The sequence below is a fragment of the Macaca thibetana genome, chromosome 9 (genome assembly GCF_024542745.1).
Source record: "Macaca thibetana thibetana isolate TM-01 chromosome 9, ASM2454274v1, whole genome shotgun sequence".
NCBI lineage: Eukaryota > Metazoa > Chordata > Mammalia > Primates > Cercopithecidae > Macaca > Macaca thibetana.
The window spans coordinates 26,744,365-26,757,867 of NC_065586.1; the positions used below are offsets into that span (position 1 = coordinate 26,744,365).

General features: G+C 36.1%; 2 protein-coding genes across 12 annotated transcripts in view; one reads left to right on the forward strand and one right to left on the reverse strand.

Moving 5' to 3' along the window:
• Positions 1-13,503, forward strand: part of RAB18 (RAB18, member RAS oncogene family) — a 539,744-nt gene that overhangs the window by 95,910 nt on the left and 430,331 nt on the right. The window lies entirely within an intron of this gene.
• Positions 1-13,503, reverse strand: part of ANKRD26 (ankyrin repeat domain containing 26) — a 94,660-nt gene that overhangs the window by 32,392 nt on the left and 48,765 nt on the right. For 7 of the 11 annotated variants that reach the window (XM_050804473.1, XM_050804476.1, XM_050804475.1 and 4 more), the window contains 6 exons: positions 12,040-13,131; positions 9,459-9,625; positions 7,050-7,202; positions 4,865-4,898; positions 4,136-4,277; positions 679-892 (listed from right to left, as the gene is read on the reverse strand). In XM_050804473.1, the coding sequence (XP_050660430.1) occupies positions 679-892; positions 4,136-4,277; positions 4,865-4,898; positions 7,050-7,202; positions 9,459-9,625; positions 12,040-13,131 (1,802 nt within the window). The remainder of the gene's footprint in view (positions 1-678; positions 893-4,135; positions 4,278-4,864; positions 4,899-7,049; positions 7,203-9,458; positions 9,626-12,039; positions 13,132-13,503) is intronic. The other 4 variants (XM_050804481.1, XM_050804484.1, XM_050804474.1 and 1 more) reach the window with 3 other exon arrangements.

A 13,503-nucleotide genomic window follows, 5' to 3' on the forward strand; every position in this document is an offset into this window, starting at 1 on the left:
CAACAGGGTGAAACCACATCTCTATTAAAGATATAAAAAATTAGCCAGGTGTGGTGGCATGCGCCTGTAATCCCAGCTACTCAGGAGGCTGAGGCAAGAGAACCCGTGAGGCAGATGTTGCAGTGAGCCGAAATCACGCCACTGCACTCCAGCCTGGGCAACACAGCAAGACTCCATTTCAAAAAAAAAAAAAATTTAGGTTGAAAAAATGGGCATTTCATTCTCTATTAATTGAAATATAAATTAACATAAACTTTCTTGAGAACAATTTAAAAATCTGGATCAAAGGCCTTTTTAAAAAAAATTCCTATAAACAATTCTATATTGAAGAATTTATTCAAAATAATTAGAAATACAGAAAAAGATTTATAAAAAGGTATTCCTTCCAGCATTAACTATAATACAAAAAAATTGTAAACCCAAAACTTATTCTATTAAATAAATAACGAGACTTCTGTATGACAAACTTCTACATTGCCATTAAAGTGATTTAAAAGAATATATATTTAGTAGATGTTCATAGTTAAGAACTAGTTATATTATTTCCAAGAATTTCACACTCCACAAGACTAAGCTTTCTTCCCTGCTAAGCCCCAGAAGGTAAGTCAGCAATTACAAGAATTCTATATATCTTTAGTACAAATAGTTAAACATTTCTTTAAAACTAGGCTATCATACCTCAAAGAGCACAGTTCTCGTTCCCATTCAACTTTTTGATGCTCTAACTGTGATTTTATTTCTTTTGTTTCAGATAGCTCCTTTTGTAGTACATTAACCTTATCTTCCATTTTTTTAATTTTTACTGTAAGTAGTTCACAGTGATTTTTTTTAAGTTCTAATAATCTTTCACACGAAAGAGCTGCATCCTGGATTTTCAATAGGCTAACAGAATCTGTATCAGGGAGAAAACAAGACAGAAATATATGAGTACTTTTCGCATATAACACACTATACACTGTAACTCATTAAGACACTGACCAATTATATACTGAGGGCCTACAATGTGGAAGACATTAAACTAAGCTCTGCAGATATAACAGACAAGACCTCTGCACTTGCTTAGCTTAAAGTATAGTTAAGAAAGACAAAAAAAGTCACAATTATGAATTCAGATAGATGCTGTAAGGAAGCAAGAGTTCTAAGACCACAAAAGATAATTTGATCTATACTGGGCCCAGGTAAGATTTCCCTGAAGGAGAGGTGGCTACAATGAGAAATGAAGGACGAGAAGGCAGCAGTTCAGCAAAGGGGGAAGAAAAGCATCTAGCCAGTCTGTGGTATGTGCTGAGCCTCTAGTGCAGTCTGCTTCAAGTACTAACTTTCCTTCTTTCCTGAAATGACCAAAGACAAAACAGACAAAATACATGAAACAATGAGTTTCAAGACAGTGGACTCAGGCAATGAACACAATGATCCTTGACAGACAAGAAACAAAAGAAGTGGCTGGGCACGGTGGGTCACACCTGTAATCCCAGCACTTTAGGAGGTGAGGTGAGCAGATCACCTGAGGCTAGGGGTTCGAGACCAGTCTAGCCAACATAGTGAAACCCTGTCTCTACTAAAAATACAAAAATTAGCAGGGCGTGGTGGCGGGTGCCTGTAATCACAGCTACTTGGGAGGCTAAGGCAGGAGAATTGCTTGAACCCAGGAGGCGGAGGTTGCAGTGAGCTGAGATTGCACCACTGTAATCCAGCCTGGGCGACAGAGTGAGACTCTGTCTCAAAAAAAAAAAAAAAAAGAAAGAAAAGAAAAGAAACAAAGGAAGTAAGTCTTATGGTCTTATGAATGCCCAGAGCCCGGCCTTCAGAGTTTCCAGGCCATGACGTGGGGAGGAAAAACTGACATAAAGTCCAGCAAACTCCCTGAGTTGAAGTGATGAAGCTGAGAGTCTGGTAAACGCAAAGTAGACAGAGATCACAGGACACTAGAGAGGAATGAGAGATACAGAGAAAGAACCCTGGAGATCTCCAGAGATCCCCTCTTGGGTATTGAGCAGTGTAATAAACAGTGCATGTATGCCAGGAAACTACCTGAAACCAAAGAAAAAACCACCTAAAAAAAGAGAGGAAATCCTGCCTGGTGCTTCCACAGCACCAAGAAGGGTATTCATTCCCACAGTCAGGCTGGAAAAACTCATACTTCTCAAGACAATGAATAATCAGAAAGGTATTGCCTCAGGAGCGGGGAATTAGCCCAAATCATAGAAGCAAGATAGGAAAAAGTCAAGCTGTTTATATGGAATTCAACTGTACCCCAAAATAAAGCTCAAGAAGACAAGTGGAGGCATGGAAGATATTTTTTAAAAAACCAGATTGCACTTGTAGAGATGCAAATTACAATGTCAAAGATGAAAACTAAATTAGATGGAAATAAACACAGATGAACCATCACAAAAGAAAAGATTCATAACTTTGAGACACCAATGAACTATGGAAAAAAATCCAAGCAGCTAATATATAAGCCCCCAAAGAGGGAGGAAGAGAGACAGAAAAAAAAAAAGTGAAGAAAAATTGGCCAAAACTTCCTAGACTTAATAAATTAACTATAATCCCACAGATTCAGAAAGGATATGGCTAGGAGAGAAAAAATGAAAGCCTACTATTATAATTATACTGTATACCAGAACTATAACAAAATTATACATATATGATGTGGTATGATATTATATGAAGGTAGACTGTGATAAGTTCAAGTCATATACTATAAATCCTAAAGCAACCACTAAGATAGCAAAACAAAGAGTCATAGCTTATAAGCCAAAAAACAAAAAAACCAAAAACCTGAGATAAAACTCAGGAGCATCTGTAGATCAATGGAACACAATAGAGTTGAGAAGTAGACCTACATGTATGCAGTCAACTTATTTTTGACAAAGGCACAATGGCAAATGCAGTAGGAAAAGGCTAGCCTTTCTGACGTATGATGCTGAAACAATTGCATGTCCATATCCAAAAAGATGAACTTGAATCCATACTTCAATCCATACAAAAATAGGAACTCAAAATGGATCACAGACCTAAATATAAGACCCAGAACTGGCTGGGCACGGTGGCTCATGCCCGTAATCCCAGCACTCTGGGAGGCCAAGGTGGGCGGATCACTTGAGGTCGGGAGTTTGAGACTAGCCTGGCCAACATGATGAAATCCCGCCTCTATTAAAAATACAAAAAAGCCGGCAGGGCACAGTGGGTGGCTCACGCCTGTAATCCCAGCACTTTGGGAGACCAAGGCGGGCAGATCACAAGGTCAGGAAATCAAGAACATCCTGGCTAACATGGTGAAACCCCGTCTCTACTAAAAATACAAAAAATTTGCCAGGCCTGGTGGCGGGCGCCTGTAGTTCCAGCTACTTGGGAGGCTGAGGCAGCAGAATAAAGTGAACCCAGGAGGCAGAGCTTGCAGTGAGCCGAGATCGCGCCACTGCACTCCAGCCTGGGTGACAGAGCGAGACTCCATCCCAAAAAACAAGAAAATAAACAAACACAATAAACAAACAAAAAAACATAAAAAAAACCCCAAAACAAACAAAAAAACCTGGGTACGGTGGCACACGCCTATAATCCCAGTTACTCAGGAGGCTGAGACACAAGAATCGCTTGAACCTGGGAGGTGGAGGTTGCAGTTACAGTGCACTCCAGCCTGAGTGACAGAGTGAGATTTTGTCCAAAGAAAGACCTAAAGCTATAAAACTTCTAGAAAAAAAGCATAGGAGGAAATCTTTGTGACCCTGTGTTAAGCAAAGACTTCTTAAATGCGATACAAAAAGCAAAATCCATAATTAAACAGATAAATTGGACTTAATCAAAATTAAAAACTTCTGCTCTTCAAAAGATACCATTAAGAGAATGAAAAGTCAACAAAACAATTAAAAAATAAAATTAAAAAAAAAGAGAGAATGAAAAGTCAAGCCACAAACTGGGAGAAAAAAATCCCTGCAAAAAACATAGCTAACAAAGGAATAATATCAAGAATATATTATATAAAGATCTCTTCAGCTTTGCACAGTGGCAGCACTGTAGCCACCAATTAAACACAGCATAATGTATGCTAAGTGTGCATACATTTCACTTTATTACTTTGCATACATTACAGTGGGATACATAAAAAGGCCTTAAATTTCTGCAATGGGCCTACCTTTACACTCCATTCCAAGTTGTTCAATGAGCAACATAAAATTCTTGTAACTAGAGCGGGGCAGCTCACAATCCTCTGAGGCTGTTTCAGATGACTGAGTTAAGTCATCAACATCATCCATAGACTGTATTTGGTTTTTGACCTATGGGGTTGAAATAAATAACACTGTTTCAAAATGTCCCCCAAATATTTATAGCACATACAGAAGTGATAATTATCCATCTTTCTATATGAGCAAAAACACAGGTATTTCTTTAAAAGAACTGATTTTAGTTAAAAGGATATATTATCAACGGCTAGTGCTTCTTAATCAGTTTTTCAAAGTAAATGTCTTTACAACAAAAGATTCTCTGTTTTTTTTTTCATTTCTTTTTTTTTTTTTTTTGACATCGGGTCTTGTTCTATCACCCAGGCTGGAGTGTAGCATCATGATCATAGCTCACTGCAGCTTCAAATTCCTGGGCTCAACCAATCCTCTCACCTCAGCCTCCCAAGGAGCTGGGACTACAGGCATGCTCACCATGCCTGGTTAATTTTTTCTTAATTTTTGTAAAGACAAGGCTCTCACTATGTTACCTAGGCTGGTCTCAAATTCCTGGAGTCAAGCAATCCTCCTGCTTTAGCCTTCCAAAGTGCTGGGATTAAGGTGTGAGCCACTGTCCCAGCCCACTTTATCTTTTATAATAATTTTTTTAAACAATAATTTTGATAATTTATTTTTTACAGTACCTTGTTCTTTTCATTAGATGTTTTCTTACTAGGCCTAAAAAAAAAAAAAACCTTTCAGGCAAATAGTAAATATGTAAAATGTAAGGAATATCTAAAATTATTGTTTTTTTAAATAAAAGCTCTGCATTTGTAATTTATTTACCCTATTCATAAAGTTCACAGGAATATTTTTTACAGATAATATAAAAGATAATAATTTTCTACAAGGGGTATTGAACCATAAACAGAAAAAGTAAAAGTAAGGGACAAGAAAAATATACTAATATCATAACAAACAAATTTAGATCAAGCTTCCTGACAGTCAAAGCAAAAGGAAAACACAGTGTTACTTGCGTTACTCAATAGAAAGAAATATACCAGGTTTTTTTTGGTATTGACCTTTTCAATAAAAACGAGCTTTTACTGGCACTAAAACCTATTTGGAATGTATTACTTAACACCCTTACACGAGGGAAACCCTTTTTGAATGACGATATTAGCTTTTTTCAGGAGTCACAATGCAGGTACTATGCATTATTCTAAGCACTGTACGTTAAACTCATTTTAATCCTAACAATAATTCTGTGAGGTTGATAAAATATTAGATATTTTATAAAGGAAGAAACTAGGCACAGAAAAGCCAAGTAATTTGCCCAAGCACATATTGCTGGTCAGTAGCAGACCCAAAATTCAAACCCAAAAATTCTAGCTCTGAAACATATTTTGCTGTGCTGTGAAAGTAATATTTATTTTCAAGTGTTTTAAGTGATATGATAGCAGATGAATCTATATTTTCATTCTATTTCCGGTTATAATTATAAATAATAATTTTTTAATCTTGTAAATATTTTTAAAATAAAAAGACCTTATATCTAGCCAATTTGGAAACCTACTTTCAATAAGCTCAACATTTATTTTTTCTAAAGAAATTCATCAACGTTCATTCATTCATCTACTCAACTCTTTATTCATGCATTCAAAAATCCTTACTGAAGCTGGGCATGGTGCCTCACGCCTGTAATCCCAGCACTTTGGGAGGCCAAGGTGGGCAGATCACTTGAGGTCAGGAGTTCAAGACCAGCCTGGCCAACATGGCAAAATCCTGTCTCTACTAAAAATACAAAAAATAGCCAGGCATGGTGGTGTGCACCTGTAGTCCCAGCTACTTGGGAGGCTGAGGCATGAGAATTGCTTGAACCCAAGAGACGGAGGTTGCAGTGAGCTGAGATCATGTCACTGTACTCCAGCCTGGGCAACAGAACAAGACTCTGACAAAAAAAAAAAAAAAAAAAAAAAAAAAAAAATCCTTATTGAGCATACAATATATGTCAATGACACTATTAGCATAAGGCAACATGGTTTTTAATATTTTAGAACTTTATAACTTAAAAATAAGTCTGTGATAGATTGTCAATGGTTTAATTTTCTATGGTACATAAACAAAATCCTCCCCTTCTCCCCAGAATCTAAACAACTATTAAGTTAATACACCTGATCTTACAAAATCATAGCTGTTCATGATGCTATTGTCAAAAGTACTCTGATATCTTCAATTACCAAGAATTATTTAAATTCAATTCAGTATGACCTACATGGTTTGCATGTTTATTATTAATTTTTTAAAATCCATATACGATAGTTTAACTTTTAGATCGTCATCAACACATTCAATTATATAAGAATATTCCATTTCTGAAACAATTCTAAATGAACAATCTCTTTTTATACAGCAAAAAACTACATAAATAGAAGTTCTAAGAACAGTTAGTTTATTATAAATCTTTAAAAGATAAAGGATCAAGCTTTTTGAGGCTTAGACATGCAAACAAAACTAAATTTCATAAGCATTTCCTTCTCTACTGGGTCACTCCCAAAAGCATGTAAATATACTCTAAAAGCTTACGTTTTAAAATAAAAAAGAAAGAAGGCTCCCTTGAATCCCACATTCTTCTTCAGTTACCACCCGTTTACCTACTGCCTCTCAATCCAAGTTCTCTCAAACACTGTCAAAGCCCATCGACTACAGTCAGGGCTCCATGGTGACCATTTATTGAAACTGCTGCTTGTCAAAGTTGTCCTCATCTTAATCTTTCGGCAGCATGGAAACAGTCGATATTCTCTAGCTTTGGGAGACTACATCATTCTATTTTCAGAAAAAAAATTATTACTAACCTTCCTCCATAGAGAAATAAATCACAGATTTTACCTTTCTTCGTCCTCATCTATTTCACTTAAACTGCTGTCATCATCCACTTGTAGCAGGCCACCAGTTAGTAAACCGGCTTTCTCAAACACTGGTGAATTCACAGATTCTTTCGAGGTTCTCTTTACTGCCTTCATTTGCAAGGCAGGACCACTACTTTAAAAAATCCATGGGAAGTGAAAGTTACATAAGAAAAAAGAAAAAAAGAAACAAAATGCAGAAAGAGAGTTAAGGAACAAAAAAGAATAAAAAAAATTTAAAAATCCATTAAAAAGCCAATGTTTTCTAATAATTCTGACAAACAAAAAATTTTTATAAAATTCCAACATTTCCTCCACCTCAATTCATTCACTAATTGAAAAAACACAAATTACTAACAACATAAGAGGAAATGTATATTCCCTGCTTCAAAAACCATAATTTTATCATACCATTATGATAAAATGTGATATGTAAGAACTAATATATGAAAAGGTACATCTGAGCATAAGGACAGTTTTAAAACAGAAGAGACAAAATAGAGGAGTTCACAAGACAAAAAAGTGAGAGAAAACCATTCTACTTAGAGATAGAAGGTGAGCAGAGATTAGGCCCACAGCGTCTAGATGTTTCCTAGGAACTTGAAAGAAAAAAAAGAAACTAGAGAGAGGTGAATGCTACACTAAACTTGAATGCTACAGTAAAAGGCTAGAGCTCACAAGCAATGATCTTTAGACATGGAAGTAGCAATTAGATTTGGGCTATATTTTTGGTTTTGTTTTTAAATATAACGTTTCACTTAAATGAAGTTTTTTTTAAACAAAGTTTTAAAAATAGAATGATACACATATAACATGAAAGAAGAAATCAGGAAAATATCTGGATGGGGGAAAAAACCCTTACTTTTAGAATACCTGTATGTCATTATATGCAGCTCCAAAATAGCAATATTCTGATTAGTTATGATTTTGTTTGAAAATAAAATAATGGGTGGGGCACGGAGGCTCATGCCTGTAATCCCAGCACTTTGGGAGGCTGAGGCGGGTGAATCACGAGGTCAGGAGTTCAAGACCAGCTGGCCAAGATGGTGAAACCCCATCTCTACTAAAAATACAAAAAAATTAGTCTGGTGTGATGGCACGGGCCTGTAATCCCAGCTACTTGGGTGGCTGAGGCAGGTGAATTGCTTGAGCACGGGAGAGAGAGGTTGTAGTGAGCTGAGATCGCGCCACTGTACTCCAGCCTGGGCAACAAGAGCAAAACTCCATCTCAAAAAAAGAAAAGAAAAGAATTTGGTAACTTTTATAGACTTTTAGCCTAGTTAAATTTACCACCAGAAAATCTGTAAGTATTATTATTATTACTTTTGGAGATGGAGTCTCTAAAAGATGGAGTCCAGTTTGGAGTACAGTGGCACAATCTTGGCTCACTGCAACTTCTGCCTCCCAGGTTCAAGCGATTCTCCTGCCTCAGCTTCCCCAGTAGTTGGGTTTACAGGCACCTGCCACCACGCCTGCCTAATTTTGTATTTTTAGTAGAGATGGGGTTTTACCATGTTTTCCAGGCTCGTCCGGAACTCTGACCTCAAGTGATCCACCTGCCTCAGCCTCCCAAAGTGCTGGGATTACAGGCATGAGCCACCGCGCCCAGTCATAACTACTTTTTTATGGTCTAAAAACATGCACAAGGATATCACTATCTATACCTACATAATTTACAGAGACTGAAATTTCCCACTGTGTTAAGAGTTGAGCGTGAGCCCCTAAAAATACCCAATATACTGAAATGTTTACATGGACTACAGATGCCTCTGTGCAGGGCTTTCTCAAACACTGGTGAATTCACAGATTGTAATTCAGATTAATTTGAGAGCCCAACATTTGGGATACTATAATAAATATCCTTAACATACATATGTATATATGTAATGTGTTTATATAAATATCCTTAAAATACATATTATTTATCTTTAACATGTTATATATATTACATATAGGCTTACTGTATACTATACATAATATATAATAAATGTCCTTGTGTGTGTACATTTTTACATAAGTCATATTTTCCTGTAGAATCTAGTCCCAGAAGTGAAGCTGTTAGGTTAAAGATAGGAAATATTTGAAATTCTAATACATACTAAATTATCCCTCAGAAAGGATTTACAATTTCATTTACCAACAGTGTACGAGAATGCCTTTTTTCTCGCATTTGCCATCACTGGGTATTATTTTTTAAATAAAATATCAATATGACTGAAACAACTGGTATCTCATTGTTTGTTAATTTGCCTTTTTCTAATTACAAGACAAGGTTGCATATCCCTTGTATAATAAAAGTATAATATTCATTAATCATGAATATTAGTCCAAATTAGAATTAGTTTTATAGCACAATAACAATTATCTGCTGTTAAATATGCTATCGGCTTACCTAGCATACTCTTTATTTTCCTTCCTAGGAAATTGCTGATGATCAGTTTCTCCACTCCTTCTTTCTTGAATTAATCCATCATCTTCATCATTATCAGTAGCACCATCATGTATGTTTGCTGATACTTCCATTTCACTATTTCTGTGTTTTTTCCTTTCTTCTTCAACCTTCGATGAAAGTTTGATACTAAGGAATTGCTATTACTTTATTCAACAAAAAGAATTTCTTTTTTTTTTTTTTTTTTTTTTTTTTTTTTTTTTTTTTTTTTTTTTTTTTTTTTTTGAGAGGAGTCTTGCTCTGTTGCCCAGGCTGGAGTGCAGTGGACGGATCTCAGCTCACTGCAAGCTCCGCCTCCTGGGTTCACGCCATTCTCCTGCCTCAGCCTCCCGAGTAGCTGGGACTCCAGGCGCCCGCCACCTCGCCTGGCTAGTTTTTTGTATTTTTTTTAGTAGAGACGGGGTTTCACCGTGTTAGCCAGGATGGTCTCGATCTCCTGACCTCGTGATCCGCCCGTCTCGGCCTCCCAAAGTGCTGGGATTACAGGCTTGAGCCACCGCGCCCGGCCAACAAAAAGAATTTCTCTGTTTTCACTGAGTTTATCATTTGTCTCAGTTTAACTATGGTAACTTTAGCCAATAAAAACATTTCCTGCTTACTTTAATGGGATCATTGTATATATAATTGTTATATAATTATCAGCTATTATTATAATTTTATTAATGAAATTTTTGTAAAGTCTGCTTCATTTCTGTTTGGGTAAAACAGAATTTTCCAAAATTTCAAGGACTCTTCTTAATTTTGTGCTTTTATTCCCATCCAATCTTCACTATCTACTATGAATTTTCACTCCATTTTACTGGCAGAAACAGAGAAATAAAAAGACAAAGACACAAGATGCATCTTCTTCTGCCTTTACCACCTGGATTTTACACTATGCAGCCAGATGTAGAGGATGTGACATTGCTCCAGGAAGAGGAAGGAATCTTTCCCCTTTCTGCACTAAGCTATTCTTTTCCCCAGTGTCTTTTATAATTCTTTTTTTCATTTGGATCCTGGGATATCAACAAGGCGAAGGTGCTCACTGAAACACAGAAACCAAAGTTTGCCACAACATAAGGAACAGAGTGAAAGTGCTGAGTTGCTGGTGTGGAATTCTGGAGAATGAGATGCTTCCCAAATTTCACATTCAATAACCATAAAATTTTATAGTTGGAGGATACACAGTATAAGTATTAATTATCTAAGTTAGCCCCATTATCTACTGAGAATGGGAGTAAAACAAGAAAGATTAAATGATCCATCCAGAGCTCCTAAAGTGGCATTATCTAGCATTTTATGGCACCAAAAGAGATGATATAACTCCATAATGCTGAATCAGATAAATTACCAGATAAATTCATCAAATTAATCAGATGAATTAAAAGCGTGACACTGGCAAAGTAATTTAAAGCCATAGCAGGGTGTGGGTAACCTCATCTACTTTTACTTTTAAAGAAGAATGTGGCTCACGCTGTAATCCCAGCACTTTGGGAGGCCAAGGAAGGCAGATCATGAGGTCAGGAGTTTAAGACCAGCCTGGCCAACATGGTGAAACCCGGTCTCTACTAAAATACAAAACTTAGCCGGGTGTGGTGGTGCACGCCTGTAATCTCAGCTACTCAGGAGGCTGAGGCAGGAGAATGGCTTGAACTCGGGAGGCGGAGGTTGCAGTGAGCCAAGATCATGCCATTGCACTCCAGTCTGGGCAATAGAGTGATATTCTGTCTCAAAAAAAAAAAAAAAAAAAGAAATAAAGAAAGAAAAAAAAGAATATCTGCAGATTATTGTTTATCTTTAAAACTCAATGTACAGAACTCAGCTTTCTACTTTGGAGTTAAATACTAAATTGCTGGCTGAGGATTTATGCTACTTATATGGTATACATGCCCAAACTTACCATATTTTATTAAACAACGTAATGTAAAGGTCTGGTTCTACAGAAATGTTTGACTGGTGATTTAAAAAACATGTAAAAGTGTATGTATTTGTTGTCAAAAATCTTTAAAGTGATCAGAATGGAATTATAAACTCCAACAGCTTGAGTCAAACAGATAAGCTCGCATTAAAAAGATCCCTTTGGCTGGGAATATTTGTTACAATACTCAGGGCTAGAAACATTTTTATATCTCTTTTAGTCACTGCTTCTTTCCCACTGTATTGCCATGTTGTTGTTTAAATAAAAGGAATTAATTTTTAAGTCAATAGGGAAAAAAACCCTAGCACTTATTACCTTTCATAAAGCAATTTCCTTTACACTTACACTGGTTCACAAGGTCACATGGTATATGGCTAAATTAGTTTCCCAGTCCATATGTCACTTAGAAGAGCGAAGATTCATAGACTTCTTAAGTTGATTAAGGAACAAAGATTTTGAGAACATTTTCCTTAACTCCTGTTACTTAGAAGAAATAATCTATTTCTACACACAATTACATATTTAGGTAACACCATTTTATACTTGAGCTCTTCATAAGCAGAAAATCAGAATGGATCAAATAATTGATAGAGAAAAAACAAAGAGTAGCAGCAAGCAAACCTCTACCTCTTTCTGAAGTTGGACTTTTTCTTTCTCCAAAGTCTGGAACTCTACTTTTAACATGCCTATCTCATTTTTAAACCTTTGCATATCTTGCTGTAATTCTTCTTTTAGAGATACTTTTGATGTTCTCTCACCATGTGGTAGAGAAGACCTCACATTTTCTAATTCAGGTTCCATGCTTTTATAGTTATGAGCACTGCAATGATCATATAATGGCTTCTGGAACAAGTTCTGTATTGGTTTTGTTTTCTTATAAGCGTCTGTACCAGCAGAAATCCTGTGCCTTTTTATTTGAATCATATGCTTCATTTCTTTGGAGCAGATCAAATCAAAAGGTCTTTTTGGATCACTAGACTGAGGCACACGTCTGATGTCTAATTTCCAATTAGTGGTACTTTGGTTCATATTTTTTGTCATTTGCATATCAAATTCTTCTTTCATTTCACCTGTAACTACTTCTGGGTTCCTTACTTTTTTATTTTCTCTATCATTATAAAAATTCTCATCTGTGTTAAAAACATGCTCAGTGTCTGGTTTGTTAACATTTCCATGGCCTAATTTATTTTCATTTAAATAAGTCTTAGAATATGACTGGCAGACATAGTCTGGGGACCCAGAGTATGAAGGAGATGAAAAGCCATTTTCGAGACTGGGTTCTTTTTGTTCAGGCAATGCCTGGTATAGTACAGAGACAGGAGAATCTTTTTCATCACAATCAACTATATTATTTGTCAAAGAAGAGGGTACTTCCTTTAAGTTTGCGCCTCCTTTAGAGTTATCATGTAGTGGCTCTTCCCCAGGATAAGCAGTAATTTTGTATTTTTCACAAGTTTCACCACAGCTCTGCTTTAACTCATTTGTGATGAGTTTTAAGTTATTTTTCCACTCTAATTTGCCTTGTTTGGTTGACATTTCTTCACCGTTTTGCACACCAGGAAGTCCTGAATATACAGATACATCCTCTCTATCATACTCCTTATTCAGTTCTGGTTCTTGAGACATTTTTTGCAGACGTGAAAGTGAAAGATTAATTTGCTTGTTTTGTTTTTCAGACGTCTTTTCTGTCAGGGTGCATGTTTTTAAAATAACTTTATCCTTGAGTAATCAAGTACGGACAAAGAACAATTAGGAAATAATTAAAATTTAACTGTTAATCTACGTTTAGTTACTCCCAAATCACTGGAATAGTAACTAAGAAATAAAAACTAATTTGTCTTAGCCTAAAATAGAAGAAAAGCATGAACTAGCAAAGTTAAGTGTTTCACTGTTCCTTTGGATTAAACTTAATTCATTACGTGTTAAATCTACCAAAAATAAATTAGCAGATGATCTGTAGCATTACAAAGGCATCTTCACTTAAAAAGATTTTACCTTACCATACCTCAAATACTGAGCCCCTACAATACATTTAAGTACTTTTTCCAAAGATTTATAACTGGAGAGTAGGGAAACTTTAAATTATTTGGA